The sequence below is a fragment of the Vulpes lagopus genome, chromosome 6, assembly GCF_018345385.1.
Source record: "Vulpes lagopus strain Blue_001 chromosome 6, ASM1834538v1, whole genome shotgun sequence".
In the NCBI taxonomy this organism is placed as follows: Eukaryota; Metazoa; Chordata; class Mammalia; order Carnivora; family Canidae; genus Vulpes; species Vulpes lagopus.
In genome coordinates, this window is record NC_054829.1 from 106,058,281 (window position 1) to 106,085,798 (window position 27,518).

General features: G+C 38.3%; 1 protein-coding gene across 3 annotated transcripts in view; it reads left to right on the top strand.

Annotated features, from left to right (window-relative positions):
• Positions 1-9,863: 9,863 nt before the first annotated feature.
• Positions 9,864-27,518, top strand: part of EGF (epidermal growth factor) — a 93,315-nt gene continuing 75,660 nt past the window's right edge. For all 3 annotated transcript variants that reach the window (XM_041758096.1, XM_041758097.1, XM_041758098.1), the window contains exon 1: positions 9,864-10,513. In XM_041758096.1, coding sequence (XP_041614030.1) covers positions 10,387-10,513 — 127 coding nt within the window. In that variant the 5' untranslated portion in view covers positions 9,864-10,386. The remainder of the gene's footprint in view (positions 10,514-27,518) is intronic.

The window sequence follows — 27,518 nt, forward strand, 5'->3', positions numbered from 1 at the left end:
GATCAGCTATTTTGGAGTCAGATTTTCAATAAAGTTTTGATTATGGGCAATAAATAAAGATAGTACATTACAACTTAGAAACCAAATTGTAACTTAAAAATGAGGGAAATTGCATAAATTTACTGCCTGTTCAAATAAATTATTATCAGTTTTTCTGTGTCTGTTATCTGTTTTACATAAATAATAAATACTATAATTATAGGACAGATAAGAGTTTATATATTTTTCTATTAATATTGTGGCAAACATGTCCCTTTTAATGAGTATGTCATGATCTCATAATAATTTCTTAACTACTTCTGTTACTGTAAATGAAAACTCTTTCTAATTTTTGCTACCATGAATAACATTACAATACCTTTTTGTATGATTATAGCTTCTTTTTTTAGTAGAGAGATTATTCCTTTAGGGAGAAATTGCCAAGAGTGAGATTATATGGTCAACGCCTACGAATATTTTTATGGCTCTGAAATGTGTTGCCAAATTGCTTGCTAAAAGGGTTGTACCAAATGCAAGTTGGCTTTTAAAGGTCAGGCTTATTTTGATACAGGAATAACATATGTGTTATATTAAACTAACTACTTCTCAACTGGTGAGAAACAAAACATATCATTTCCTAATACATAGAATAAGAATATAATCCAGGAATCATGCCAAAGTCTGCCATATTGTGAATGGGCCAGGCATTCACAAACCTCAGTACTGTTCGTTTTGGTCATAATTCTAAAGTGGATCCCTTCGGGAAGTTATATTTTGGGCAAGTTGTAGCCTGATGCCCAGAGAAGTTATCTCAATGCTTCTTTTTGCCTCAGCACAGGTAGGAGGACTGAGGCCATAGTTTTATTTGTATACATGCATAGGGAGCTTAATTTTATTTTGTAATTCCTTCATTTGAGAGGATAACAAATGAAGATTACAATTAGCTCCCAAACTCCCTGGAAACAAGGTAATTTTCCTTTTAAGAAATAAGGTAGTCAGATTCTGTTGCATAGTTTAAAAATACCAGGCACAAGAAGTTCTATCTGTACAATGCCACAGTTGTATGATTTTGTTATTCTTGGTTTAGCAGATACATTTAATGAAAGGGCTAAAAGGAATACATGAATGCACCCAGGGAAACTGGAATCACAGGTGACCTACAAGAGAAGAATCCTTTCCATGGCATGGATTTAACTCAGGTGAATGATCACAGGATCTGAGATTCAGTGTTTTAACAACTGCCCCAGGATGTCTTGGTCCTCAGCAAAAGTGGCTAAACCCCTTCCTCTCTTCTTTCTCCAATATACGTAAAGTCTTCGTGTAACGTTTGGAATAACATCATTTATTTGTTATTCCACAAACACTCACATGCATTCTTTGGGTTGTTTTCTTACATACAGATTTGACTTCCCTGTCTTGAGCACTGAATTAAACTTCCTTGATAATCAGGACATCTGTTTATTTACTGTAACGGCTGCCTCTTTTTCTTATAGTCTCCAGGCACATCTTTATGGATCACTGGAAAAGACTACTTTATTTCTCAAATAACACAACCAGAAGCCAGAGGGACCTTATCAGGTGGAATTCTCAAAGCAAGGTAAACATCAAGAAGTTGGCAAAAGCCAACAGAAGAATGGGTACGGTAACCCATATCTTCCTGTTGGTGCCCTGGTCTCAGGAGCTGGTGTGGGGGAGGGGAGCCCATCTTATTATTAGCAAAATGAAAGAAGCCCTAGAGACTAGAGGTTTAGGCGCAAGTTCTAGAGCCAGACAGACTTGAGGAGTATGTCTCTCAATCACTTGATAGCATCTCCATTACTCTACAGCTCTGAGACTGGGCAAGATCTTGAACTTCTCTAAGCTCACATTTACCTTCCATAAAAATGGAATTAATATCTACTTTTCATAGGGCCAGGAAGAGGTTTTCTTTTCATTCTTTTTGCTGATGGTGGCTCCTCACTGATGGCGAGCAAAGGTAGATGATATTTAAGAAAAAAACATGACTTTGTATCCTATTTTTAATTTTACTTCTGCTTTTGTGGGTGAAACATTAGGCTTTGGACTCACTGAAAAAAAATTCCTTATATAATGAAATATTTAGCACGGTTGCAGGATACAATGTCTGTATATGAAACTCAATTTTATTTCTATAAAAGAGCAACAAACAAGTAGAAAATGAAATTGAAAACTATTCATTTACAAGAGCATTCAAAAACATAAAATACAAACAAATTTAATGAAAGGTATGTAAATCTCGACACTGAAAAGTGAAAAACATTAATGAGAGAAATTAAAGAAGACTGAAAATAAATGGAGAAATATATAATGTTCATATATTGGATGAGGTAGTATTGTTAAGATGTCAGTTCTTCCCAAATTGAACTATATATTCAGTGAATATATATGTATAGAGAGAGAGAAAAATAAACTACTCCAGCCTCACAAAATATACAAAAATTATTGAGGATGAATCACAAACCACAACATAAATGCTAAAACTCTAAGAGTGCCTAGAAAAAAACAGAGTATATTGAACACATACAAAAAATTCAACCATAAAGAAAAAAATTAATAACTTGGACTTCATCAGAATTAAACTCTTTTGCTCATGAGTGAAACTATTAAGAAAATGAATGGGCAAGCCACGAACTGGGAGAAAATATTTGTAAGACATAGATCTGACATACATATTATATATGTAATGCATAGATAAGAATTTATATCTAGAATATATACAAAGAACCATAAACCAATAAAACAAAAAAACCCTGAAAAAACCCAATAAAGAAATGGGCAAAAGATATGAATACACATCTCACAAAAGATGCATGATCAATTAACATGAAAACATGGTCACCACCATTATTCATCAGGGAAAGGCATTTTAAAATTGTAATGTAATATTAAGTCACACTTGTTAAAATATTTAAAATTTAAAAGATGGACAATACCAGATGTGGATAAGAATGTGGGACAACCAGGACTCTCATGAATTTCTGGTGAGAGTATAAAATGGAGCAGCCTCTTAGGAAAAATGTTTGGCAGCTTCTTATGAAGTTAAACATATACTTAACCTATGAACCAGCAATTAGTTATTAACTGGACAGAAATAAAAACATTCATTGAGCCAAACCTAAAAACAATCCAAACATCCATCAACAGGAGAATGGATAAACAAATTATGATATATTCACACTAAAGAATACTTCTTGCAATAAAAAAAGAAAGGAGTACTAATACACGCAACATGGATGAATGCCAAAACCACATTGAACAAAAGAAATCAGGGATCCCTGGGTGGCTCAGCGGTTTAGCGCCTGCCTTGGGCTCAGGACGTGGTCCTGGAGTCCTGGGATCTAGTCCCGCATCAGGCTCCCTGCAAGGAGCCTGCTTCTCCCTCTGCCTGTGTCTCTGCTTCTCTCTCTCTCTGTCTCTCATGAATAAATAAATAAAATCTTAAAAAAAAAGAAAAGAAATCAGATACAAAAGTGAACATATTGTATGATTTCTTCCATTTCAAGTTCAAGAATAGACAAAACTAACCTATGATAGACATCAGAACAATGAGTGCCTGTGGATGTGGGTGAGATTGACTGGAGGGAGCACAAGGGACATTTTGGTGGTGCCAGAAGCATTTTTCATCTTGGTCATTATGTTGGTTTAATGTATATATACATTTACCGAGACTCATTAGATTTTATACATAAGATCTGTTCTCTTTCCATAAATTTTATTTTAATAAAAATGAAAAATGAATGCATCTCAGTTGGAAGTCAGGCTAGGAAAACCAAATGAAAGCAAGTTAATTTATTTTGTTTCTCTGGTATTTGAAACTTTAAAAAATATATCATTTACTCAAATATTTTACGCCATCTATTTTGTACATCCTTCCAATTTTAAGTGGTAAACTATGATTATTCCCCTCCCCCAATAATTTCTATCCTTGGAGGTAGAAGAAGGAAAGAACTATTTCACAGTTTTATAAATATTATAAGAACAAAGAAAGGGGGATGCCTGGGTGGCTCAGCGGTTGAGTGTCTGCTTTCAGGCCAGGGCATGATCCTGGAGCCCTAGGATCGAGTCTCACATCGGGTTCCCCGCATGGACCCTGCTTCTCTCTCTGCCCATGTCTCTGCCTCTCTCTCTCTCTCTCTCACATGAATAAATAAATAAAATCTTAAGAAAAGAACAAAGAAAGAACTGCAAACTATGGCTTTCATTAGTTTACAAGAAGTTGTTTTTTTTTTTTTAAAGATTCCATTTATTTATTTTAGAGAGAGGGAGAGAGAGCACGAGTGGTTGGGCAGGGGGAAAGAGAGGGAGAGAGAGAACCTCAAGGAGACCGTGCAGAGCCCGACACAGGACTCAGTCCCACAACTCTGAGATCATGACCCCAGCTGAAACCAAGAGTGAGGGGGTTAACTGACCGACCACCCAGGTGTCTCCAAACGGTCTGTACTTAATGGAACCATGCTTCCTATTTCAATGGAATTGAAGGTCAGGGGAAAAAGTGTATTATGGATGATTTTTAAAAAGCCAGAGTTCTCTCTCTAAACTTTAAAGTTTTTAGAAGTTAGGGATACCTGAGAGAACGCTGAAGTAGGCTTTATTGGAGGAGGTCATTGAGAAAATGTGATGCTGGTTAATCTGCCAAATGGACCAGGCAGTGGGAGGCTCCTTACCTCCTCTCCTGGCCTTGAAAGGTCCATTCCGCTCACTTTCCTATAGCCAGAGCCATTTCAAGGATGCAACCTTGAGAGAGTAATGAGTTGCTGAGAGTATTTGTAGGATATTTATGATTTATATGTGATTGAACCCTGTTAAGGCTTTTAGATAAGTGTTTAAGATTCTGGTGATTGCAGAGATCCAGTTGTCTTGCAACCTCTTGTGATAAACCTTCTAATAAGTTCCTTTGCTTATTAAAACTGCCACTTCCCTAGCTTATCCTAAAATGTGTGTTAAAAAGCAGGTATTTTATGATAAAACTGTGTAGTGCATGCTCTGTGAGGAATGCAGAGGAAAACCCAGATTCAGTGATTAGCAATGCCAAAAAATGCAAGTAATTAGCCATCGTTCAAGTAAAGCAGTGCTGCCGTTTCTCTGTCGTGGCTTTTTATACTTTTGTTGCTCCCAAATTCCATTTTATTAGAAACCCATTTTCCACTTGGTCAGTCTTGTCTTGTTTTCTCTTTTCTTTTTTTTTTTCCTTTTTTCTTTTTAGTGAGATAGAATCTTAAGCAGGCTCCATACCCAGCACGGAACCTACCCCAAGGTTCGATCCTACAACTCTGAGATCATAACCTGAACTGAAATTGAGTCTGATGCTTAACAGACTGAGCCACCCAGGTGCCCCTCCACCTGATCTTTCTTGACAAGTTTTTTTTTTCCCCTGTTTTAAACAGTTTCTAAGTAAAATTCTGTATTTTAGGAATAAAACAAAAAACTGCCCCCTCCCAGTCTGGAGGGGCCTGTCCCATTCTTCAGTCTCTCCTTGCCCATCTGGTACAGGGTCAGTTTCAAATTTCACCCAAGAAACTCCTCAGGTCGCAAACCAACAAGCAGGCTGAGATTATGTAAATAAATGCTATGCAGTCTAAAATGAGCTTTTCTTTTAATTTTAAATTTTGCTGCTGCTTCATAGAATTATAAATTATATATTATAGATTGTTATGCTTTTTTTTATTTGTCCAGTTTCTGGAGTCGTGTTTCTTCCTCTTGGTCAGAGGAACCTTTCTAGGTGACTAGGGTGGACTTTGCTGAAAAATGGAACATGGTCAGGATTTCTCTTTCACTCTTGCTTTTTGTTTATTTCCTTTTATTTTTTAAAGAGTTTGCTTATTTATTCATGAAAGACACAGAGAGAGAGAGGCAGAGAGATACAGACAGAGGGAGAAGCAGTCTCCCTGGGGGAAGCTTGATGCGGGACTCATGACCCCCTCAGGTCATGACCTGAGCGGAAGGCAGACGCTCAACCACTGAGCCACCCAGGTGCCCCCGTCAAGTGCTTTTTAAAATCTGATTTCATTTGATAGAAGCATGGCATTACTTAATCTGTGCATTAAGCAGAACATTGCTAAACTGGATAGTGGATAGTGACTCCCCTCCTTTCCTTAAAAAAAAAAAAGTGACTATTTTTATAAAAGCAGTTTTAGGCTTACAGAAAAACTATGCAGAAAGTACAGAGAATTCCCATATCCCTTCTTCTCCCTCGCTTCCCCCTATTATTAATACCTTGCTTTGGTATTCTACATTTGTTACAATTGATGAGCCAATATTGATGCATATTGTTATTAACTAAAGTCCATAGTTTAGAGTTTACTCTTGTTGTTGTACATTGTAAGGGTTTTGATAAATATATAAATGTAAATGGCATATATCCACCATTATTGTATCACACAGAATAGTTTTCATGCCCTAAAAATCTTTTGTGATCCCCTTATCGATCTCTTCCCCCCGCAACTCCTGACCACTACTGATCTTTTTACTCTCTCCATAGTTTTGCCTTTTCCAGGATGTTATAAAATTGAATTCGGACAGTATGTAGCTTTTCAAACTGGCTTCTTTCACTTAGCAGTATGCATTTGGGATTCCTTCATGCCTTTAATGGCTTGATGGGTCACTTTATTCATGAGTGATATTCTACTGTATGGATATACCACAGTTTATGTATCCATTCTTCTCGTGAAGGACATCTTGGTCGCTTCCAATCTTAGGCAATTATGAATAAAGTCCCTATAAATATTTGTGTGTAGGTTTTCTTTGTGGTCCTAAGTTTTCAGCTCATTGGGTAAATACTAAGGAGCACAACTGCCTTTCTTTTTTCAAGAAAACTTTTACATCTGTTATTCATATCCTGATAAATTATAATTTCTCTTGTGTAGCTAACTCCGACGCCTATATCCCTCCCAATTTCTTTCCTTTAAAGCCATTTCAATTTCTGTCACATGAATCACAAGAATACCATACACGTTAACAACTTTCTCTTTGAAAAGAGCAAGAAAACGTTTTCAAGTTTATAGGAACTACCCTGATACACCTGATAGTCATTGTTTAGAAGCAGCCTGTGAAATAGTTTGTATGTTGTTTCTGCAGGTGGATGTTAAGTGCTAATAGTTATTCACACCAAAACACACTGCCTTGTCACTTCTGGTTCCTACCGTCATATGCACATGCGTAGTATATGTTTTGCTCTTACTTTTGATGATGGCCCAGCTTGTTTATTCCTATCAAAACCACTGTTAAAAAGGAGACAATAATAACTTCATAGTTCACACCCTCTATAAATGTGTGTGATACTGGGAAGATTTCGCAGTCTTTCTGACCTCCAGTGTCCTCATTTGTGAAAAGGACCTTGTTTGTGAATGGCAAGGTGGTGTGGAAGATTGGGGGTGATGTGAGTAAGGCATCTACCTCCTAGATGCCTGGATCACTAGGAACAATCTGTTGATAGTGTGGTAGCAGTGATGACTAATAGCAGCTGTACAAGAAGCAAATATATAACCCAGAAGAATTAGGTGCTCTGTGCTTCAATAGAAAAGTTTTACCTGAAAAGTAATAATGGTGCCCAGCACATAAAACCATGTGTCCCAATAGCCTCCCTTCTCCTAGTGATGTTCACTTATGCTTAAAAACATTCAGAGCTCTCTCCTTACCATTAATGCCTAATTCTTCCGGTGACTTGCCAGCAGGGTTTCCTCCCATCCATCTGTGTCCTCTCAGGATCTAAGGATCTAATAAATAAGCATTTATGTTCTTTGTCCATTCCTGGTCCACATCCTATTGTCAGTATGGCTTTCCTCCTGTGCATGCTTATCTGAGACTTCCTATTGATCACACGAAGCTTCACTGCATGCCACAGTCCCTATTTTGTTGCAGTTGCCCCTTCTTTCCTGACTTCTCCAGAATAATTGGTGACTGGCTGTTCATTAGCTCCTACTCATAAACCATGTTTTGTTGTTTTTAATCAACCTAAGCAAGCTCTTGAACTTAGGGGACCATGGCTTCTATTTCGCGTACAGTGCCCTATCACAAGTAGATATTTAATTAATCAATGCATTAGTTAATTTGACTCAATTCCAGAAACTAAAATGGGTATTCGGCCTGTAAAACTGATTTCTGGGCAACTTTAAAATACCAATGATGTTCATTTGTCCCAGAGAGGTTCGGTTTTATCTAGAAGTAAGAATATGGAGTAATAAAATATATCTGCAAGTCCTTTCTGCATGGGTAACTCTGTCTTAAGATTTTGCTATCTGGGCAACCCTGGATTTTCTGTGGATTAGCTGAGACTGATCTTTTACATCAGTCACCGGCCTTGATGTCTACCATAGCCATGCTGACTCCATCATCTCCTGAGGGGCTTACACTCAACATTAATAACTGTATTAGCCCAGGTGACATGTAATTAGGAAAGTGAGACTTTTTACAACCAAAAATAATACGAGAGAGTCCACATCCAACTAGAATATAGTCGTGGGTTACTTCTTATTTGTGCTCATATTACTTTCCTCCTCCCCACTAACCCAGCCCAGTGCTTGACAGTCCTTCTATTTGTTGTCCCCCGTGACACTGACAAGGCATTTTGCTGAAGGGGAAGCTTAACAAGGTTAGTAACTTAGTGCAGGTTATTTGTAGGACGCTCATTCCGAGTCTTGAGTCCAAGTGAGTCCAGAAAGCAATGGAATATTCCATATATCCCGCCCCCCCACCCCACGTGACTTCTGCTGCTGGCCAGGGTCTGCTTCTCCTATGAGAAATCAGAGTTGTCTGGCAGGGGCCGGCTAAAATCAGAGAAATCTTGCCTTTAGCTGTTTCAGAAAGTGACCCAGTATCTGAGGAATGATGAGGACATAATTAAATATGAGTGAAAGGCTTGGAGTTCTTCCCATTCTCTCCCAGAATGGGTGTTCACTCACGTGGCTGTTGTTTTTGTGACTCTCGCTTTATCTACATTTTGACTAGCACTTGCAACACTACCTCTGGGCAACTTAAATGGAAGCTTGTTTTCCAGGATGAAGTAAACTGGCAGAAATTTCCATTGTTCATCAAATCTGGGGTAAATGGTTTGCCTGAACCAGATATTTCTGGACCCTGCATGCACTCCTGACAAAATAACTGAGGAGGCAGCTAACGGGTACTTCAAGCTTTTATTTTCTATCCCTGATATGTGAAAAGATTGCCTAAGTTGTCTGAGAAGGAACAGCAGCCAGCTCTGCTGGATTTTCAGTGCTTCCCAGATTTTGCACTATTAGCTTATTTTTTCCAACGCGGCTCTATAATAACAACCCACTCCTTTCCCTGCACTCCTGGCCCCTCGTGATGTTTTATTGTGCTCATGCTGAAAGAAAAGGTGTCTGTGCATACTGTTCCTCTTCATTTGGCTTCAGGGATTTCCCTTTGATTTGGAAAGAATAATCTTTCAAATTCCGCTATAAAATATACAGGAGAAAGAAAAAAAAAAAAAAAAGAAGATAAAGCTCCAGGAATGTGCACTGGTGTTGACATTTTGTCTGAAGATTGCTCATGTGAATGATCAATTACCCTGGGTCTGAACTATCAGCACTGTTGCTCACCACTGATTTGTACGGCTCAGTTTAACTTAGTGTCCATCCTTCAAGGGATTCAAACCCAGCTCCTTTTCAGCAGGTACCTCCAAGACACCAGGAGCGAGTCCACAGCCCCCTCACTGCTCTCTCCCTGGTTCTGCCCGGAATATTTATGGTGAGTCTCCAGTTATCTCCTCTCTGGCAGCCGTCCCTGCTTTCCTGCAGTGTGCAATTGCCCACACTCACATTCGCAAACAGAGGCTCACTCAAGTGTCACTAAAGGAGGCAGGAGGTGGAGCTAAAAGGGCTTTAAAAAGGAAAGGGAGTCATTCTACATTGCAAAAAGAGACCCGGTGTTTGGGGAGGAATCCTATCTCTGTATTTCTTCCTGCAGCCCCATTAAGGGTTGTGGTCGGAACTTTCCATCACTTTCCTTTCTCTCTCTCTCTGTCTCTCTGTCTCTGTCTGTCCCTGTCTTTCTCTCTGTCTCTCTCCCTTCCTCCCTCTCTCACTGTGGCCTACGCTGCTCTGCCGGTCACAGTGAAGCCAGCGGCAGGCCTCTGGACAGTGGGCCCTGGAACTGCGAAATTTGTCACACGGGTGTCAGGTATTTCTTACTGACTTGCCAAGAACGTAGATGAAGAAATCTTTCCTGAACGTCCCTTTCAGGCTGCAGGCCGCTCTCCGGGGTTGAAGGAGGAAGAACGGGAGGACCACAGCAGAGGAGCAGAGTAAAAGATGCTCCGGGGCTGCAGGCCAACCCAGGGGGACACGCTTGGGGTCAGACGCACCCACTTTGCCCGGGCTATGCTCGAGCAAAGTCAAGTTCTTTTCTGTTGAAAGTTCGAGCCCCCTCAAGATTATGCTGCTCCCCCTTATCATTCTGTGGCCAGTAGTTTTTAAATGTAGTTTTGCTAGTCTCTCAGACCCGGAGAACTGGAACTGTCCTGAAGTCTCTCCCTCAGGAAAGGGGAGCTCTGCTTGTGTGGGTAAGTAATCTCATGAAAAGGAATTCACCTCCTCCCAGAAACTGCCTTCATATATCTGTTCATTCTGTTTTGTATACCTGAGCCTTTTTTTTTTTTTTTTGCCTGATTTCTCTCCGAGTGTGCATATTTGCTTACTTTTTGTTATCTAAGGCATGTCTATTTCCTTCCTGGTTGTTAGAGAGAATCGGCGACCCAACTATAAAAATTCACAGCTCTCAAACTGTTCTTGTGTGTGTGAGTGATTATGTCTCATTTATAAGTAACTGAGCATTTCTTTTCATGTAAACCTCTGTCTTTATTCTGACGGGAGGAGCAACTACTCATTTAGATCCTCACCTTTATATTGGAACAGATGGATTTTTTTTGGGGGGGGGGAACTGTTTCTATAGAAGATATATAAAAAAAAATTCTTTCTTTCTGATGACTTTGTATGAGAACTCAGAAGTTGCTAAAACACCAGGGAAAATGGGAATGGAATAGAGAACAAACGAGATTCAATCATTTTGCCAGCTAAGTTTCAAGCGAAACGTCCTCTCTCTCTCCCCTCTCCTGCCATTTCTGGAAGTTGCTCTGACGGCAACTTCAGGTTTCGAGTAACAGGTGCATTGAAACTTTGAGCACTGCTAAGAAATGACAATGAGTAAATATGCTACACTCCCTTCCATATTAAACGGGTTTTTCACACAGGAGAAATGGGACTTTTACCAAATGCAAATAACCATCCTGTTTAAGGACTTTGCCTAAAAACATCTTTCTCTCTCCCCCTCTCTTCTTCCCTTCTTGCCTTTCCTTTCCCTCTCTTACTGTTAATTTATTTCATTTATTCCTTGGGTGGGTCTCAACCTACTGCTCAAACGAGACAGCCATTTCCATTCATTAGAGGGCATAATGTCCTGATGTACCTCTTCTGTCATCCTGATCTTCTGGAAAGGGGTATGGCTCTCAAAAAGAGGTAGAGTGAGGGAAACACAGTAAAGTTTCTAGAAGAGAATCCTCTAGAAGACAGCACAAAATAATAGGACTAAAGAGAACAATTCTGAGTCAAACTGCTGACCTTGGGCTCTTGCCCTGGCTCTCCCATGAAGGAAGTTACGAATGAGGAAATCAGGTGCTCTTGCTCAGAGTCCCAGACCCTGTCTCCAGACAGTGCTCATTGTAACAAGTGAGCAGAACCCCAGGATGCTGGAAGGAAGGACTGAATTCCTGATCTCCGTGTCTCTGGCACCTAGAACATTTCCATGTTCATAATATGTACTCTATAAATTCTTCCTAAATGAATGAGAAGTCTCTCCCTGACCTGCTAATCACCTAGTCCTAGAGAATAGCTACAAAAAGGGGTTGCAAAAGGCAAAATGACCCCATGAACCTGTTACTCAGCTGTTGGAGCAGAAGTAAGAGTTTTTAGACAGTTATGTCAAGTGGACTGGAGCTTCTCTGGGACGGGAGAATTTTCTGAGAGTAGTTGGCAACTGACCAGAGACAGGCACTGCCATCTGTATGGGATGTGAGGGGAGATGGTAGGAGCCAGTCAAGAAGCAGAACCCGAGAGAGCAAAAGAATTACAGAAATGAACTGTTACACGAAGCTTTAGAGTCTCCAGGAACAACCCCATTCCTGCTTGCAAACCAGGCTCTGCCTTGTGCTCCCCGCTGCCCCTGCTGGTGGCTCAGAAGTGTCTTCACTGAGGCTGGTTGCACCAAATAAAAATGAAGCCCAGGGTAGAGACAGTGAGCAGAGCAGGACCGTGTCACAGAGTAGAAGGTTTTAGAAGCAAACACACTTCATTGCAAATCCATTCTACCTATTTAATACTTGAGTAATACTGGAATGCTGCCCCATATTAATACCCCCCCCTTCAGGATTGTTGTGGGGATCACATGAGATAACACATAAAACGAACCTAGCATAAAGGCTTGTAGATCATGGTCAATAACTGTCCCCGTGGCTCCTCCATGTCTTGGCTAAAACCCTTTGATCAGATCATACCATGAGATGCCTTATTTGAGTACAATGACATGGCACAGACCTCATAGAAGGTAGAATGTCTGGATGCCACTTTGTGACTCTGCCTCTGCTGCCTCGTTCCTTTCAAGTCACTGGTTTAAACCCCCTACTTTACACTTTACATCTCCTGTTAGCTGATAAATGCCTGGGTCACACCCTGGGCCCCCGTGCATTTCAGAGGATAGTATTTCTCCTCTCTAAATAGATAGAGTGCTATCATCTATTTTTCTCCCAATTAAATTCTTCTTGCCTATTACTTGCCCTTGGCATTGAGCCAGACCACCTCTGGCCAGCAGGAAGAATGCTTTTAGTTTGAATAGATTCAGGTTACTTTATGCAAGGCTGTCATTCACGTGACTGCTAGCCAGGTAAACCACTTGATAACACAGAGTCCGGTTTTCTTCTCATTCCACCCTCCCACCCTTCCTGCCTTTTTTTTTTTTTTTAATTGAATGAGTGTTTTATTAGCCTCTATTTGAGCTGAAGTAGGTGAGCAGAGCAATAAGGAAAACTGCTGGCAAGTGGCTTCTGAACTTTCCAGTCTGTTTGCCCTGGAGGAGGAAAATCAATTGAAAAAAGGAACTTTTCCTGTTTGCCATGTATTTTTTATTTGAACTGTATTATTTATTTGAACTTTCTTGGTAAATAAAGGGTGAGGAAGAAGCACCCTGAGACACCTGGCTGTAACAGGAGGGATCCTGGGGTACTATGTTGGCCGACTGGGGAGATCACTCCTAGCAGTAAACAGTGAAAGCCCTGATTTCAGCGGTGGCTAAGGCTTGGTCAGCTTCCCAGTCATGTGCAGAGCAGAGATATTTCAGATCAGAATCTGGTTTGTTTTTTCAGCCAAGGTTATGCAAAAGTTTTTTTTTTTTTAATTAACTGCAGAGAAATTACTGAAATGATCTTTTATGCATACTGTGTGAATGAAATCACCCCCTCAAGTGCTCACTGGTTTGTGGTCTTTGAAGGGTAGTAGAGTTTAGTGGTAAAATGCTTAAGTTTAGGGGACAACCTGGGTTCAAATCCCAGTTCTGAAGCTTGTGAATCATGTGTCTCATTTTCCTTAGTGCAAAACAGGATTGTTGTCAGGATTATGTTAATGTATTTGTTTTCAATGCTGGCCACGCATTACAATCACCAATGTCTGGGTTGTCACTTTGGTCCATCTGGGTCAACATCTCTTCTGGGGGTGCAATCCAGGCATCATTTTCTTTGTTAGTCTTCCTATTCTGAGGCAGCCTCAGCTCAGGATCACTAAAATAATACATACAAAGAGCATAAAACAGAGCCTGGCATAAAATTAGCACTTCAGTAAGTCTTTGCTACTATTAATATTTTTAATACTAATAAATTAATAAAAATTATTTGTGTTGGTGGTAACCGTAGTAGTATTTTCTAAATGTGGTTTGGCTTCTTCCACAATAATTGAATTTTTTTTTTTTTTTTACACACAGAAAAATGCCACATTGAAAAACTTGATGGTAGTTTTACCACATTAAAAAATGCAGTCAAAATAATTTCAGGGGTGCCTGGGTGGCTCAGCCAGTTAAGCATCTGCCTTCAGCTCAGGTCATGATCCCAGAGTCCTGGGATCAAGTCCTGCATTGGGCTCCCTGCTCAGCGGGGGATCTGCTTCTCCCTCTGCCCTTCCCCCCTGTTCGTGATCTCTTTCTCTTTCACGCTTTCTCTCTCAAATAAATAAATAAAATATTTTAAAAAATAATAATTTCAACATTTATAACTCATATTTTTTGTAATTAGAAGAAATGTTTAGTAAAAATACAAAAACATATCAAAATGACTGGAGTCAGTGTCCTTGTGGAACTGCAATTGCAATGTTTGTCTTTTTGTGATATCAACTGATAAAAAATTCTGCTAAGCACAAATTAAATCTGCTTGTTAGATTTCTTACCAGCAATAATTTTATTTTAATAACAATAACAAAAACAAGCCACTTGAAAATGATTATTTAAATTTCTTACATATTTTGTCTTCTATTTGGAACCAGTTTCTCTAAGATTTTTAAAGGTGTTGAGGGCATACGAAGAAATAAAATAATTCTTTAAATGAATTTACATTTTTTTTTAACAAATTAGGGTTATCCAAATATTTGACATTCAATTTAGAAGTTGGAAGGTGGGGATTCTTTGCTTATGTTAAGAAGAGAACAACTGTTTTCCATTAAAAAGTAAATGGGCTAGTAATTTAGCACACATAAATTCAGAATCTTGCTTTATCATCTACAAATTTGCCTTCATGAAAATCCATTTGAGATCATTTCTTGTTTAGTATGAATAGTTGCTTTCTTTTCTTTCTTTCTATTTTTTTTTTTTTAATATCAGTAGGCTCCAAACTCCAGTCTATTGAGTAAACAATAAAAATGTGGGTACATGCTCCCAGGATGTGTTTATTGGTCAGTTCCTGATATGTTATCAATACCACTCTTATGAACATTTCATAACACATACTAATTCCTAATATTTCCTTACCACACAATAGTATATTTTCATACAGAACGGAGACTGTTCTAGAGAAATAATAAAATAGGGAACAAATGCTTTATCTTTTTTCACTATTAGCTCCTCTCTGTTCACTTAGGTGTGATGAGATAAACAAAAGGATGACTATTTTTTTTTTTTTAAATAAAGAGGACTTATTCATAGTGAGCGAGTTTTCTCAGAGTGTAGAAGAGAAAACACAAAAATGCAACGAGGCTGTGCTAAGATTCTTTCATAAGGACCAGAAGGCCATGCCACATCCCTGAGAAGGAATTGGAGTTTCTTATATTCCCAAGCTCTATGGGCTGCTGGGGTCACTGTATCTTTAGATTTTTTTTTTTAATTTTTTTATTTATTTATGATAGTCACAGAGAGATAGAGAGAGAGAGGCAGAGACACAGGCAGAGGGAGAAGCAGGCTCCATGCACCGGGAGCCCGACGTGGGATTCGATCCCGGGTCTCCAGGATTGCGCCCTGGGCCAAAAGCAGGCGCCAAACCGCTGCGCCACCCAGGGATCCCATGTATCTTTAGATTTTTAAATAAAAATGTCCTGTGCTTCCATCCTATGTTAGGGGGAAACCTCTGTTTCTTTATCCATTCATCTGTCAATGAACACTTGGGTTGCTTCCATAATTTGGTTATTATAAATGATGCTGCAATAAACATAGGGGTGCATATATCTTTTCTAATTAGTGTTTTTGCATTCTTTGGGTAAATACTCAGTAGTGGAATTGTTGGATCATAGAGTAGTAGTAGTTTCGATTTGCATTTCCCTGATGATGAATGATGAGTGTCTTTTCATATGTCTGTTGGCCATCTGTAGGTCTTTTTTTTTTTTTAAACATTTTATTTATTTATTCATGAGAGACACAGAGAGAGAGAGAGGGGCAGAGACACAGGCAGAGGGAGAAGCAGGCTCCATGCAGGGAGCCCGACGTGGGACTCGATCCCAGGTCTCCAGGATGAGGCCCTGGGCTGAAGGCGACACTAAACCACTGAGCCACCTGGGCTGCCCACATCTGTAGGTCTTCTTTGAGAAATGTCTATTCATGTCTTCTGGCCATTTTTATTTGGAGTGTGTGTGTGTGTGTGTGTGTGTGTGTGTATGTGTGTGTGTGTGCGTAACTGTTGAGTTATATACATTCTTTATATATTTGGTTATCAGTTAGGATAATTATGGCCCCATAGATTGAATTTGGAGCTCTGCTTCTTCTTCTATTTTTTGGAGTAGCTTCAGAAGAATAAATATTAACTCTTTAAATGTTTGGTAGAATTCATCTGGCTCTGGACTTTTGTTAGTTGGGAGTTTTTTGATTATTACTTCAATTTCATTGCTGGTAATCAGTCCATTCAAATTTTCTATTTCTTCCTGATTCAGTTTGGGGAGTTCTATGTTTCTAGTAATTTATTGATTTCTTCTAGGTTGTCCAATTTTTTGGCATATAGCTTTTCAGATGTTCTCTCATAACTCCTATATTTCTGTGGTGTTGGTTGTTATTTCCACTCTTTCATTTCTGATTTTATTTATTTGGGTTTCTCCCCCCTTTTTGAATAAATCTGGCTAAAAGCTAATCAATTTTGTTTGTTTTTTTTTCAAGGAACTAGCTCCTCCTGGTTTCATCGATCTGTTCTGTTGTGTTTTATTAGGTCTGATTTTTTTTTTCTCTCTAATCTTTATTATTTCCTTCTTTCTACTGGTTTGGGCTTTGTTTGTTCTTTTTCTAGTTCCTTTAGGTATAAGGTTACATTGTTTGTTTGAAATTTTTCTTGCTTCCTAAGGTAGGCCTATATTATTATAATCTTCCCTTTTGCAACGGCTTTTGCTGCATCCCAAAGATTTTATTTAAATATTTATTTATTTATTTTGAGAGAGTGAGAGAGCATGAGTGCAGGAGGAGGGGAGAGGGAGTATAAAAGGGAGAGAATCTCAAGCAGACTTTCTGCTGAGCATGGATCTGGATGTGGGGTTTTATCTCACAACCCTGAGATCATGACCTAAGCTGAAATCAAGAGTTGAACACTTAACTGACTGAGTCATCTGGGCACCCCTGCACCTCAAAGATTTTGCACTGTTGTTTTTATTTTTATTTGTTCTGTGTTTTTAAAATTTCCTCTTTGATTTCTTGGTTGACCCATTCATTCTTTAGTAGTATGCTATTTAACCTCTAAGTATTTGTGTTCTTTCCAGATTTTTTTCTTGTGATTGATTTCTAGTTTCATAGCATTGTGGCCTGAAAAAATGTATAATATGACTTCTATCGTTTTTGAATTTGTTAAGACTTGTTTTATGACCTAACTTGTTATCTCTTCTGGAGTGTTCCACGTGCACTTGAAAAGAATGTGTATCCAAAGGAAAAAAGAAAAAAGAAAAAAAGAAAAAAAGAAAAGAAAAGAATGTGTATTCACTGTTTTAGGATAGAATGCTCTGAATAAATGTTAGATCTATCTGGTTCAATGTGTCATTCAAAGCTGTTGTTTCCTTGTTGGCTTTATGTTTGGATGATCTATTCTTTGATGTAAGTAGGGTGTTCAAGTCCTCTATTATTATTGTATTACTATTGATTACTTCTTTATGTTTGTTATTAACTGTTTTATGTATTTGGGTGCTCACATCTTGAGTGCATAAATATTTACAATTGTATCTTCTTGTTGGATTATTCACTTTATGGTTATGTAGTGTCCTTCTTTGTCTCGTTATAGTCTCTGTTTTAAAGTCTATTTTTTTCTGATACAAGTATCACTTATATCACTACCCCATCTTTCTTTTCACTTCCATTTGTTTCTGCAGAACATTTTAGATTTCTTCCTTCTCCAACTCTTTTTTCTGATCAGATCCTGGGCCTCCCTTTTTAAATAACAAAAAAGTTTATTAATTACTAAATAGCATAATCAAGTGTTTTAATACATGAAATAACTGTTTCTCAGAAGAGACCACAGGTTTTGAAACATTTTTTCTTCCTCTTTTCTTCCACAATGGGAGAATGTTAATTTTGAGACATAAGTGAAGATTCTTGGAGACAGGTCCCAGGTGGTGGCAGTACTACCTGGACAGAAGACTTTTTCTTGGACTCTTAGGCTTGTCCAGGGTTCTGGAATTCCAGTGGTGGGGAGTGCCCTTTCTTTGGCCAAGTCAGAAGTGAGGCAAGGCATTGACTTCAAATGAAACCTTCATAGGTCTGGCCTTGCCTAGTGATTGGAAGGTATTCTATGGGTTGTTCTTCTTTCTTGTTATCTCCAGTCTTTAAAGAGAATCTTAATAAAAGTTAGAGATTGATCTCACTTGTACTGAGAAAAAAGATAAAAAGGTCAGTCCTGTTTTAGGTGAATGACATAAGGTCAGAAGGTCAGTAGTAGCTTAACATCACAAGGCCTATGTCATTCATCTCACTTCCTCTCATCACATAGGCATTTTATCATCTCACATCATAAGATGGGTGAATACAGTATAATAAGATATTTTGAGAGAGATCATATTCACCTAACTTTTATTTCTGTATATTATTATAATTGTTCTATTTTATTATTAGTTACTGTTTTTGATCTTTTACTGTGCCTAATTTATAAATTAAACTTTATCATACCTAAATATTATAAGAAAAAACATAGTTTATATAGGATTGAATATTTTCTGTTGTTTCAGGCATCCAGTGAGGGTCATAGAATGTATTTCTCATTGATAAGGGAAAACTACTGTATTAGGAGAATTTGAATTGTGAATCAATTAGTACATCTCTTCTCTCTCTCTCTCTCTTAAGATTTTATTTATTTATTTGGCAGAGAAATAGAAAGAGGCAGAGAGCAAAGGGGAAATGGCAGAGGGAGAGGAAGAAGCAAGCTGCCTGCTCAGAAGGGAGCTCAATGTGGGGCTCCATCCCAGGACTCTGGGATCATGACCTGAGCCGAAGGCAGAAGCTTAACTGACTGAGCCACCCAGGTGTCCCTCTCCTCTCTTATTTTTATCATTGATTTGTAGATTTTGTTGTCCTAATCTATTCAGATTAATTTTTGTTGCTTCTTAATCCAGACAATTATAAAATCAAACACTAGACCTCAGATAAAAGGTAACACATATTTCTTAACTAAAAAATAAACCCTCAAGAATCTGCTTAATGTTCTTAATCTTTTAGTCATTTTGATTGTAGTGGAAGATACTAGTAACTTTTTAACACATACAAATCACTCAATTTAAGATATTTTAGCAATTATTTTAATGAGGTAGTTTTGTAAACTTCTTATGAACATACAGAAAGTAAGACTCAATAACTAATCTCAACAGCGGGAAAATACTACATTGGAGAACTTTTCCAGAATGTCCAAGTCAGTTTTAAAGAATATACTTTCTTCCAAGGAATTTCTAAATATTTTTCAAGAAATTCTCAAATTTCATGAAGCAATTTAGTGTTTAGTTCAGTTTTAGTTATTACTCCAAATTTGAGCAATCCTAGAGCTAGGGAACAGAATGTTATGTCATATATGTTATGTTAATAAATGTTTTGTTATAGTCTCTTTTTTAAAAGATTTTATTTATTCATGAGAGACCTGGAGAAAGAGGCAGAGACATAGGCAGAGGGAGAAGCAGGCTCCCTGCGGGGAGCCCAATGCAGGACTCAATTCCAGAACCCAGGATCATGACATGATGATCCTTTGAGCTGAAGGCAGATGCTCAACCATTGAGCCACCCAGGTGTCCCTGTTATATTTATAGTTTCTAATGATAGAATTAGAATTAACTTTGAGAAAGAACCAGGAACAACACAACAACAGTGCAACAAAAGCTTTGGAACACAATTTCCCCCATTGTCTATTTACTTCTTGCTTAAAGGTCAATACTTTCATCCAGAATGCTAATATTACTCACCATGAAGGAGGTATTACCTGGATTTTAGGTGAACCAAGAATGCAGATTCATTCTGTAGAAACTATTTATTAACAATAATGTTAATAAATAATGGTATGGCATATGACCATTTCAGTCCCATCCCCAGTTGTGCCATTTGCTGGGGGGCCCAAAACAAGATGACTGAGATCCAGGCTTGGAAGAATGAGTAACATTTTTGTCAGGTGTAGAAGAAAGAATTACTTTAAACAGACAGGATCTTTATACTTTCTGAAAGATCTTGCTATGTCTCAAAAACACATTTCTACTTTAACTTGTACAGCTAACATTACTAACCTGTTACGGTTGTTGTGAAATAATACATGTAAATAATATCTTTCTTTAGGTGTTCTTTTTCTTGACATCATCATTCTGTTGGGAAAACAAGAATTCCTGTCCCCTTAAAGGTCCTTCTAGCTGGACTAAGAATCAGATTGACATGAGACAGATTAACAAGAGAAATAAGTATATGTACGGGGAATCCACATTGACATGGAAGTTCCAAAGACAGGCAAAATGAGGTATATATATCATTCTGAACTAAGAAGGGGGTAAGGGTGTGGGACTTCAGAGGAAAGGAATGCACTTCACAAGGCAATAAGAAGAGCAGATGTTTGGTAGTTAGATGTTTTCCCTGCCATGTAGACGGGTCACTCAGATAAAATTTATTTCTGTTAATAACACTTATTCTGGGAAAGACCCCCTAATTTAGAATCTTCTGTGTAGTTAAGGGAGGGGCAAAAGTACCTCTTAAGTATTCAGGGTCTCAAGTGCTTTCAGCTCAAAATAACCCACGTGCCAAAGTGGCATATTCTTGAAGGGGCCTGTCCTGAACCCCTTCAATTCAAATATTTCCCTTTGACGTAGGCAGGCTGGATCCAAGAACCCAGAGAGGGCCCTGCACGATCAGCCAAGAGGGTCCATGGGTACATGCAAGATAGATATCAAACATGAGCTGGGAGGAGTGAGAACAGAGTTTATTGAAGATATAGAGAGACCAGGTACAGAGTCTAGGAGACTCAGCAAGGAAAAGGAGACAGAGTCTCATCTTTGTTTGGGTCTGGGTGTTTTTTTCTAAGGATTGTGGTCTGGTATATGTGTCCTCTCAGGCATCCAGGAACTGGTCAGATCAAGGACAAGGGCCCAGGTGTCCTCCATAAGTCACTTGGAGCCAGGGGGTCTCGGCGTCGAAATGTCTAGCCCCAGTGGTCTGGAATGTGCACAGGATGGCCTCGCCCAGTCATTCTTGCCTAGTCCTTCCTTAGATGTTATCTATTGTGCTGGAAGACTCTAAAGAAATCATTAACTCCTTGCCCCTTACAAGGAAGACATACATCATTTGTACTATGATCATGTGTAAAGTGAGGGTACAGTCCTAGCAAGAATAGATACAGGAAAAGGAACAAAAAGCAGATTTTATGGAGCCCTTTAGTATCCCTATCTCACTTTTGATGCTGGAATTTAGTTAATGTATGGAAACTTCAGTTATTTTAGCCAAATACTAGGCAGAAACTTTTGCTCTCATCACCTCTTGACCTTCCTTCTAAGTCTGGAGTTTGAATTGGTGTGTGTGTCTGTTTTCACTTTATGACCTTGATTTTCTGATTCTCCCAAGCCTGGCTAACCGTGCTAATGTCTCTCAGTGTCTGGGTTTCCCAAGTATTTCCCAGGATACTTAGTATGCTGGAATTTGTGTGAGTGTGAAGGCATTTGAGAGGCAGCAGAACCCTGTGACAATGATTCACGATTTATTTGCAAGCACTCTCCTAGTGACAGGATAGAAAAGGCCTCTCAGAGAAAAGTACTACCTTCTTCCTCCATTCAGAATAGCCTATCAGGGTGCTATAGACCAGCTTTGCATGTGTAAGTGGATTTCATTCATGAGGTGGTTCTTTTTGTGGGTAGATGGTTCTTAGGAGGCAGATAGTCCAAACATCATGGCAGCTGCCTTGTTTTTCAGCACACGGTGTGGCAGTTGAGAAATAGTGTTTTATTTTATTAATTTAAATACTTTGCTGGTTAAAATTTCAAAAGCTTGAAGAAGGATCTTCCTTCTTCCATAGATTCCATCTTTGTATAAACAGATCAATGGTAGGAGATCAATCAAACTCAATACTATGTAGCTGCTGACATCAATCTTGTGAATTATGGGTCCTTCCCTTCTGAGGTTTAAAAACAGGCACAGAAGGGACACCTGGGTGGCTCAGTGGTTGAGCATCTGCTTTCAGCCCAGGAGGGTGAGATTCTGGAGTCCCTGGATCGAGTCCCACATGGGGCTCCCTGCATGGAGCCTGCTTCTCCCTCTGCCTATGTCTCTGCCTCTCTCTCTCTTTCTCTGTGTCTCTCATGAATAAATAAATAAAATCTTAAAAAACAAACAAAAATCAGGCACAGAGGCAGAAGCTACCAGGAATCTTCTGGTGTCTTTCACTTTCCCTCTGAAGCATACAGGTTTTCTGTTTATTGTAGAATTTTTGAAAGAAAGGAATTTAACTTCTCCTTGGTCTGCAGGGAGCCTGCAAAGGCTATCGTCATTAACTTTAATTTACCCAGTATGTGGAAATGTACATCTTTTAGATTCAAGCAACATTAGTGAGCATTTTAAAATCTCTAATCAGATCCAAATGTTTATTATATTTTGGAAAACAAATCTGAAAAATCAACTGAAATTTTATATGTCTTGGCTATTCTAATGAATCATGGAAACAATTTCACGTAGAAGAAAAAAGGTACATGAAGAAAAATTTTCATCTGAATTTTCAATGCATTTAAGAAGCACCCAACGATGCCCAAGAAAGGATGAAAAGTGACTGTCTTCCAATATTGATATATTATCTTCTGGAACAGAAAACTAAAAAAAAGCACAGTGTATGGATAACCCTCTTATCATAAACTGTGTGGAAGCATATGAAATGACCAGGTTTTGTTACTTCCAGTATACAGGAGGAAAGGTCATTTTTGAAACAAAGGACACATTCTAAGCAGAGTGCTTACACAAGCGCATTGATCTTGTTACAGGAAGAAGTGAAGCAGTTGCAGACCCGGTGTTTCTGGTGTCATGCTTGTTGCCTCATTTTGCATGAAAATATTCCCTTACCTCCAGCCTGATGTTCTGTGCCTGGCAGGTTGTCTTAGGCCTCAGCTTTTGTTTTTTTTTTTTTTTTTTTATTATGTATTTATGATAGTCATACAGAGAGAGAGGCAGAGACACAGGCACAGGCAGAGGGAGAAGCAGGCTCCGTGCACCGGGAGCCTGACGTGGGAGTCAATCCCAGGTCTTCAGGATCGCGCCCTGGGCCAAAGGCAGGCGCCAAACCGCTGCGCCACCCAGGGATCCCTGGCCTCAGCTTTTGAAATGGATAAGTTATGTAGCTGATATGAGTGGCCAGTACTTATAGGATTTTATGAAGACTCAATTAATTAGTTCATACAAGGTGCTTAAAATCTTGCCTTTGTGAGTTTCCAGTATATGTTAGCTGTTACTTTCCACCAAAGACCATAAGCTTAGACATTAGGAACACTTTCATTTTGTGAAATTTTTCTAATACTTGTTTCTTCAAATTTGTAATGATGCTTAGAGAAATCTGAAATTAATTTCTTAGGATGAGCCAAGTCCTCACAATCATCTTACTCACTATTCTTTGTGATTTGTTATTATCCTCAATGATAATAACATGATAAAGTATGGCACAAAATCCCCAATTAATTATTTTTTCTAAGTAATTATTCTGTTTGTCACATTTGCTTTCAACATTCCAAAGAAATTATATGAAGTATTTTTTTCCTGGCTATATGTGCAGCTGGGGCCCAGGACTAAGTGTTGGTCAGGCTGAAATTAATAAGAATAACAAAACTGGACCCTGGAAAGATCTAGAGACCAACCCTTCTTAATTTTCTTTTGTTTTTGTCTCTTTGTCTAGGGATGCTCAGAACGTAGTATGTATAGGCAAATATTTATTTATTTAGCCTTGCAATTTGAAAAACATTATTTTAAATGTAGTAAAAGAAGATAATTGTGTTAGTTACAAATGAGACCCATACCAAATTTTGTACCTCTAATTTTTTTTTTTTTTACAGACTTAATCAGCTGATCAATTTTTTAGACTTCCTTCAGAGGGCTGAATTTGTAGTGTCAGTACAGGGGTTGGAGTTACTTGTTTTAGGTTATTGTTTTACATCTTTTGGTAGAGCCCATAGTGGCACATTATTACTTTGATATTTGAAATCTAAAGAGGCAGAAAATAGGAATTAAGATGAATAACATCTATTTATGAATTTACCACAAGCTTGGGCTACTTTACAAAATGCCATAAACAAGGAAACTATTGAATTCTAGAAGACCAGGAGGATAGGAATTGAACTGATAATGTTAGATTAGAAAGACCTGTAACATCATCTAGCCCAACTAACTGCCTCCTGTTACTGATGAGAAGTTGAGATTCAGAAAGGTGAAGTAACTCATCCCTACACTCATAAAATTTACCGTGTGCATGCCATCTCTCATGACTGATTGTTGGAAACCCACCAATGTAATTAGTTCTTCCTGCCAAAAAGTGTTAATAATATTAAGTTGGTTTAAGTTAAGTCTCTTAATATATCTAGTTGTTTATGTTTAAAGCACCTAGAAAGTAGGACTAAGCTTTCCTTTTATATAAATTATATCAATGAATTAATTCAAATCAATTCAACAAATATTTATTCAACATTAATTATGTGTTTGGACTAATGGTGGCGACATCACTGATCCAAATGCCCGGGATCTCCTGAGGGGACAGTGGGGTTCCCAGCTCAGAGAGCCAGGTGTGGAGCAGGCCGCAGTTTACCTGATGACTTATGGATCATATTCGTTGAATTTACTAAAACTTACTTTGACAAAATCCAACAAGTGGCTTGAAAACCTTCCTACAAAGAAACTAAAGATTGCAGACAATGCTACTAACTCAAGCTCTAGAGAATAATGAGGGAAGGGCAGAAGGACCCTTCTCTTATTCTTAGAATAAGCTCTTTCTTAGTTGTATAAGAGACATAAATAATGGAAATCTCTTTAGACTTGACAAAAAATAGGAAAAAAAGAGAAAAATTAACAAGAAGACAACCTGAGAACTGGATTTATGTTTACTGATATTAGTGATGAACTGCACAACAAGTGTAAAATTTGCCTTGAAATGTTAGCTGATGGTAACATGAAGCTGTCAGGACAAGCAAGATATTTTAAAATGAGTATCCAGGAATGTGAAATAACTTTTCCTGATTTTAACAGTTATCTTCAAAGTTATGATACCTGAGACGAAGCCTAACGATAAAAGGTTAGAAGGTGGGGAGCCTAGGTGGCTCAGTCAGTTAAGGGTCTGCCTTTGGCTCAGGTCATGATCCCAGGGTCCTGGGATGGAGCCTATGTTGGTCTCCTTGCTCAGTGGGGAGTGTGCTTGAGATTCTCTCTCTCCCTCTCCGTCTGCTCATGTTCTCTCTCACTCTCTCATAAATAAACAAAATCTGTAAAATAAAAAGTTAGAAGGCTCTTGCATTTTCTGACTACAGCAAAAATAGACAAGCCTTTTTCTATTAGTGAAATACATATTTCTCCTGCTTCCTGCTGTGGTAGAATGTAGCTAAAATAATACATGGAAAACCACACGACAACAGACTCAAATGTGTTCTTTTGTCAGCAGATACTACTGAAAACTTCACAGAAAGCATTACTGAAATTTTGAAGAAAAAGTATTATAAAAACTTTGAATGAAAGTAAAGGTGTTTCTTTCTTTTTTTTTTAAAGACTTTTTTTTAAATTTTTATTTATTTATGATAGTCACAGAGAGATAGAGAGAGAGGCAGAGACACAGGCAGAGGGAGAAGCAGGCTCCATGCACCGGGAGCCCGACGTGGGATTCGATCCCGGGTCTCCAGGATCGCGCCCTGGGCCAAAGGCAGGCGCCAAACCGCTGTGCCACCCAGGGATCCCAGTAAAGGTGTTTCTAATATATCTTGGCTTATGGTATTTTCCAGAAAGTAATAGTCAACACTTAACTGACTACTTGCTATATGTGAGGAAAAATTCTAAGCATATGGCATGAAGTAATTTATTTAGTCTTCATAACAATTCTATGAGGTAAGTACTATCATCATCTCCATTTAAAGATGACAAAACTGATACATAGAGAGGTTAAGTAATGAGCTAAAGGGGACACCGCTAATAAACAGCGGAGCCAGGAAACAATCAACAGGGGTTTTCTGTCTCCATTGCTAGTGATCTTAGTCACTCTTGCATTTATCTTTGTTTCAACAATGAAATGCACAAAGAGCTAATAATACTTTTTCATTAACCAATAAAGGAAAAATACATCAGAGAAGAAATTTTCTCCATAGTCAATGACTTCTTTATATATTGACAAACGTATTACAAAAAGAAGAAGTAGTGTAAGTGTACCCAGTGGCAATGGAGCCACTGCATTTACTGGACTATAAAACAACAACAACAACAACAACAAAAGATTCTTCAGTAAGATAATAGTGGGTCTTATGCTACTACATTCCATACTACAGGTTCTAGGCAGTCTCCTAGGGAAGCAGTTTTGTCAAGAAGTCGAAATGGGAATTGCACAAAGGACTATGGGGTATCACTGATGTCTTTACTCCTCTAAAACAAGACTAAATTGGATTCTTTATATTTTTTAAGATTTTATTTATTTATTTGAGAGAGAGTGATCACGAACAGGGAGAGAGGGGCAGAGGGAGAGGAAGAATGAGAAGCTGACTCCACCCCCACTGAGCAGGGAGCCCTACACAGTACTTGATCCAAGACCCCAGGATCATGACCTGAATTAAAGGTAGAAGCTTAACCAATTGAGCCACCCAGATACTCTAAACTGGATTCTTCATAATATTTTGTATTACATGTGGAGTAACCATGAAACACTATTCTTCACACAGGCTTTCCATGTAGTATCCTGAAGCAAAGCACTTAAGAGAGCACATGTTATATAGTTTTCTTTTTTAAAAAAGGTTACATCTTTCTTTCTTTCTTTTTTTCTTTCTTTCTTTCTTTCTTTCTTTCTTTCTTTCTTTCTTTCTTTCTTTCTTTCTTTCTTTTTTCTTCTTTCTTCTTTCTTTCTCCTTTCTTTTTTTTTCTTTCTTTCTTTCTTTCTTTCTTTTTTTTTTTTTTCTTTCTTTCTTTCTTTCTTTCTTTCTTTCTTTCTTTCTTTTTTTTCTTTCCCTCTTCTGTGGTGACAAATAGATGTTACTAGTATGCTACTCAAAAAAGAACTAAAACAATAGAACTTTATCCCTTCAGATTGAAGGTGAAATTTTAACAATGAAGAAGTGACTGCTTGTAAAAAACTTGTATATGAACAGAGCAGTTTGAAAACAGGTGTTTGGAAAAATTTCCATTGTTGTGTGATTAGGTTGTTGAACAACCTAATGTCAATATGCCACCTATTAAAAATTCTTATGTCTTAAGTATCAAGACATTGAATTTTAAGTCAGATTTTTAAATTTAAATTCTTATGTCACATTCAGTGTTTTTAGTAAATGCAATCTAATCAGAAAATATGGCATAAACTCAATTTTCCACATGCAGAGGGACTTTTGGGGCTGTGGGGTATCCCCAGCTGGAAATGTTCAGCAG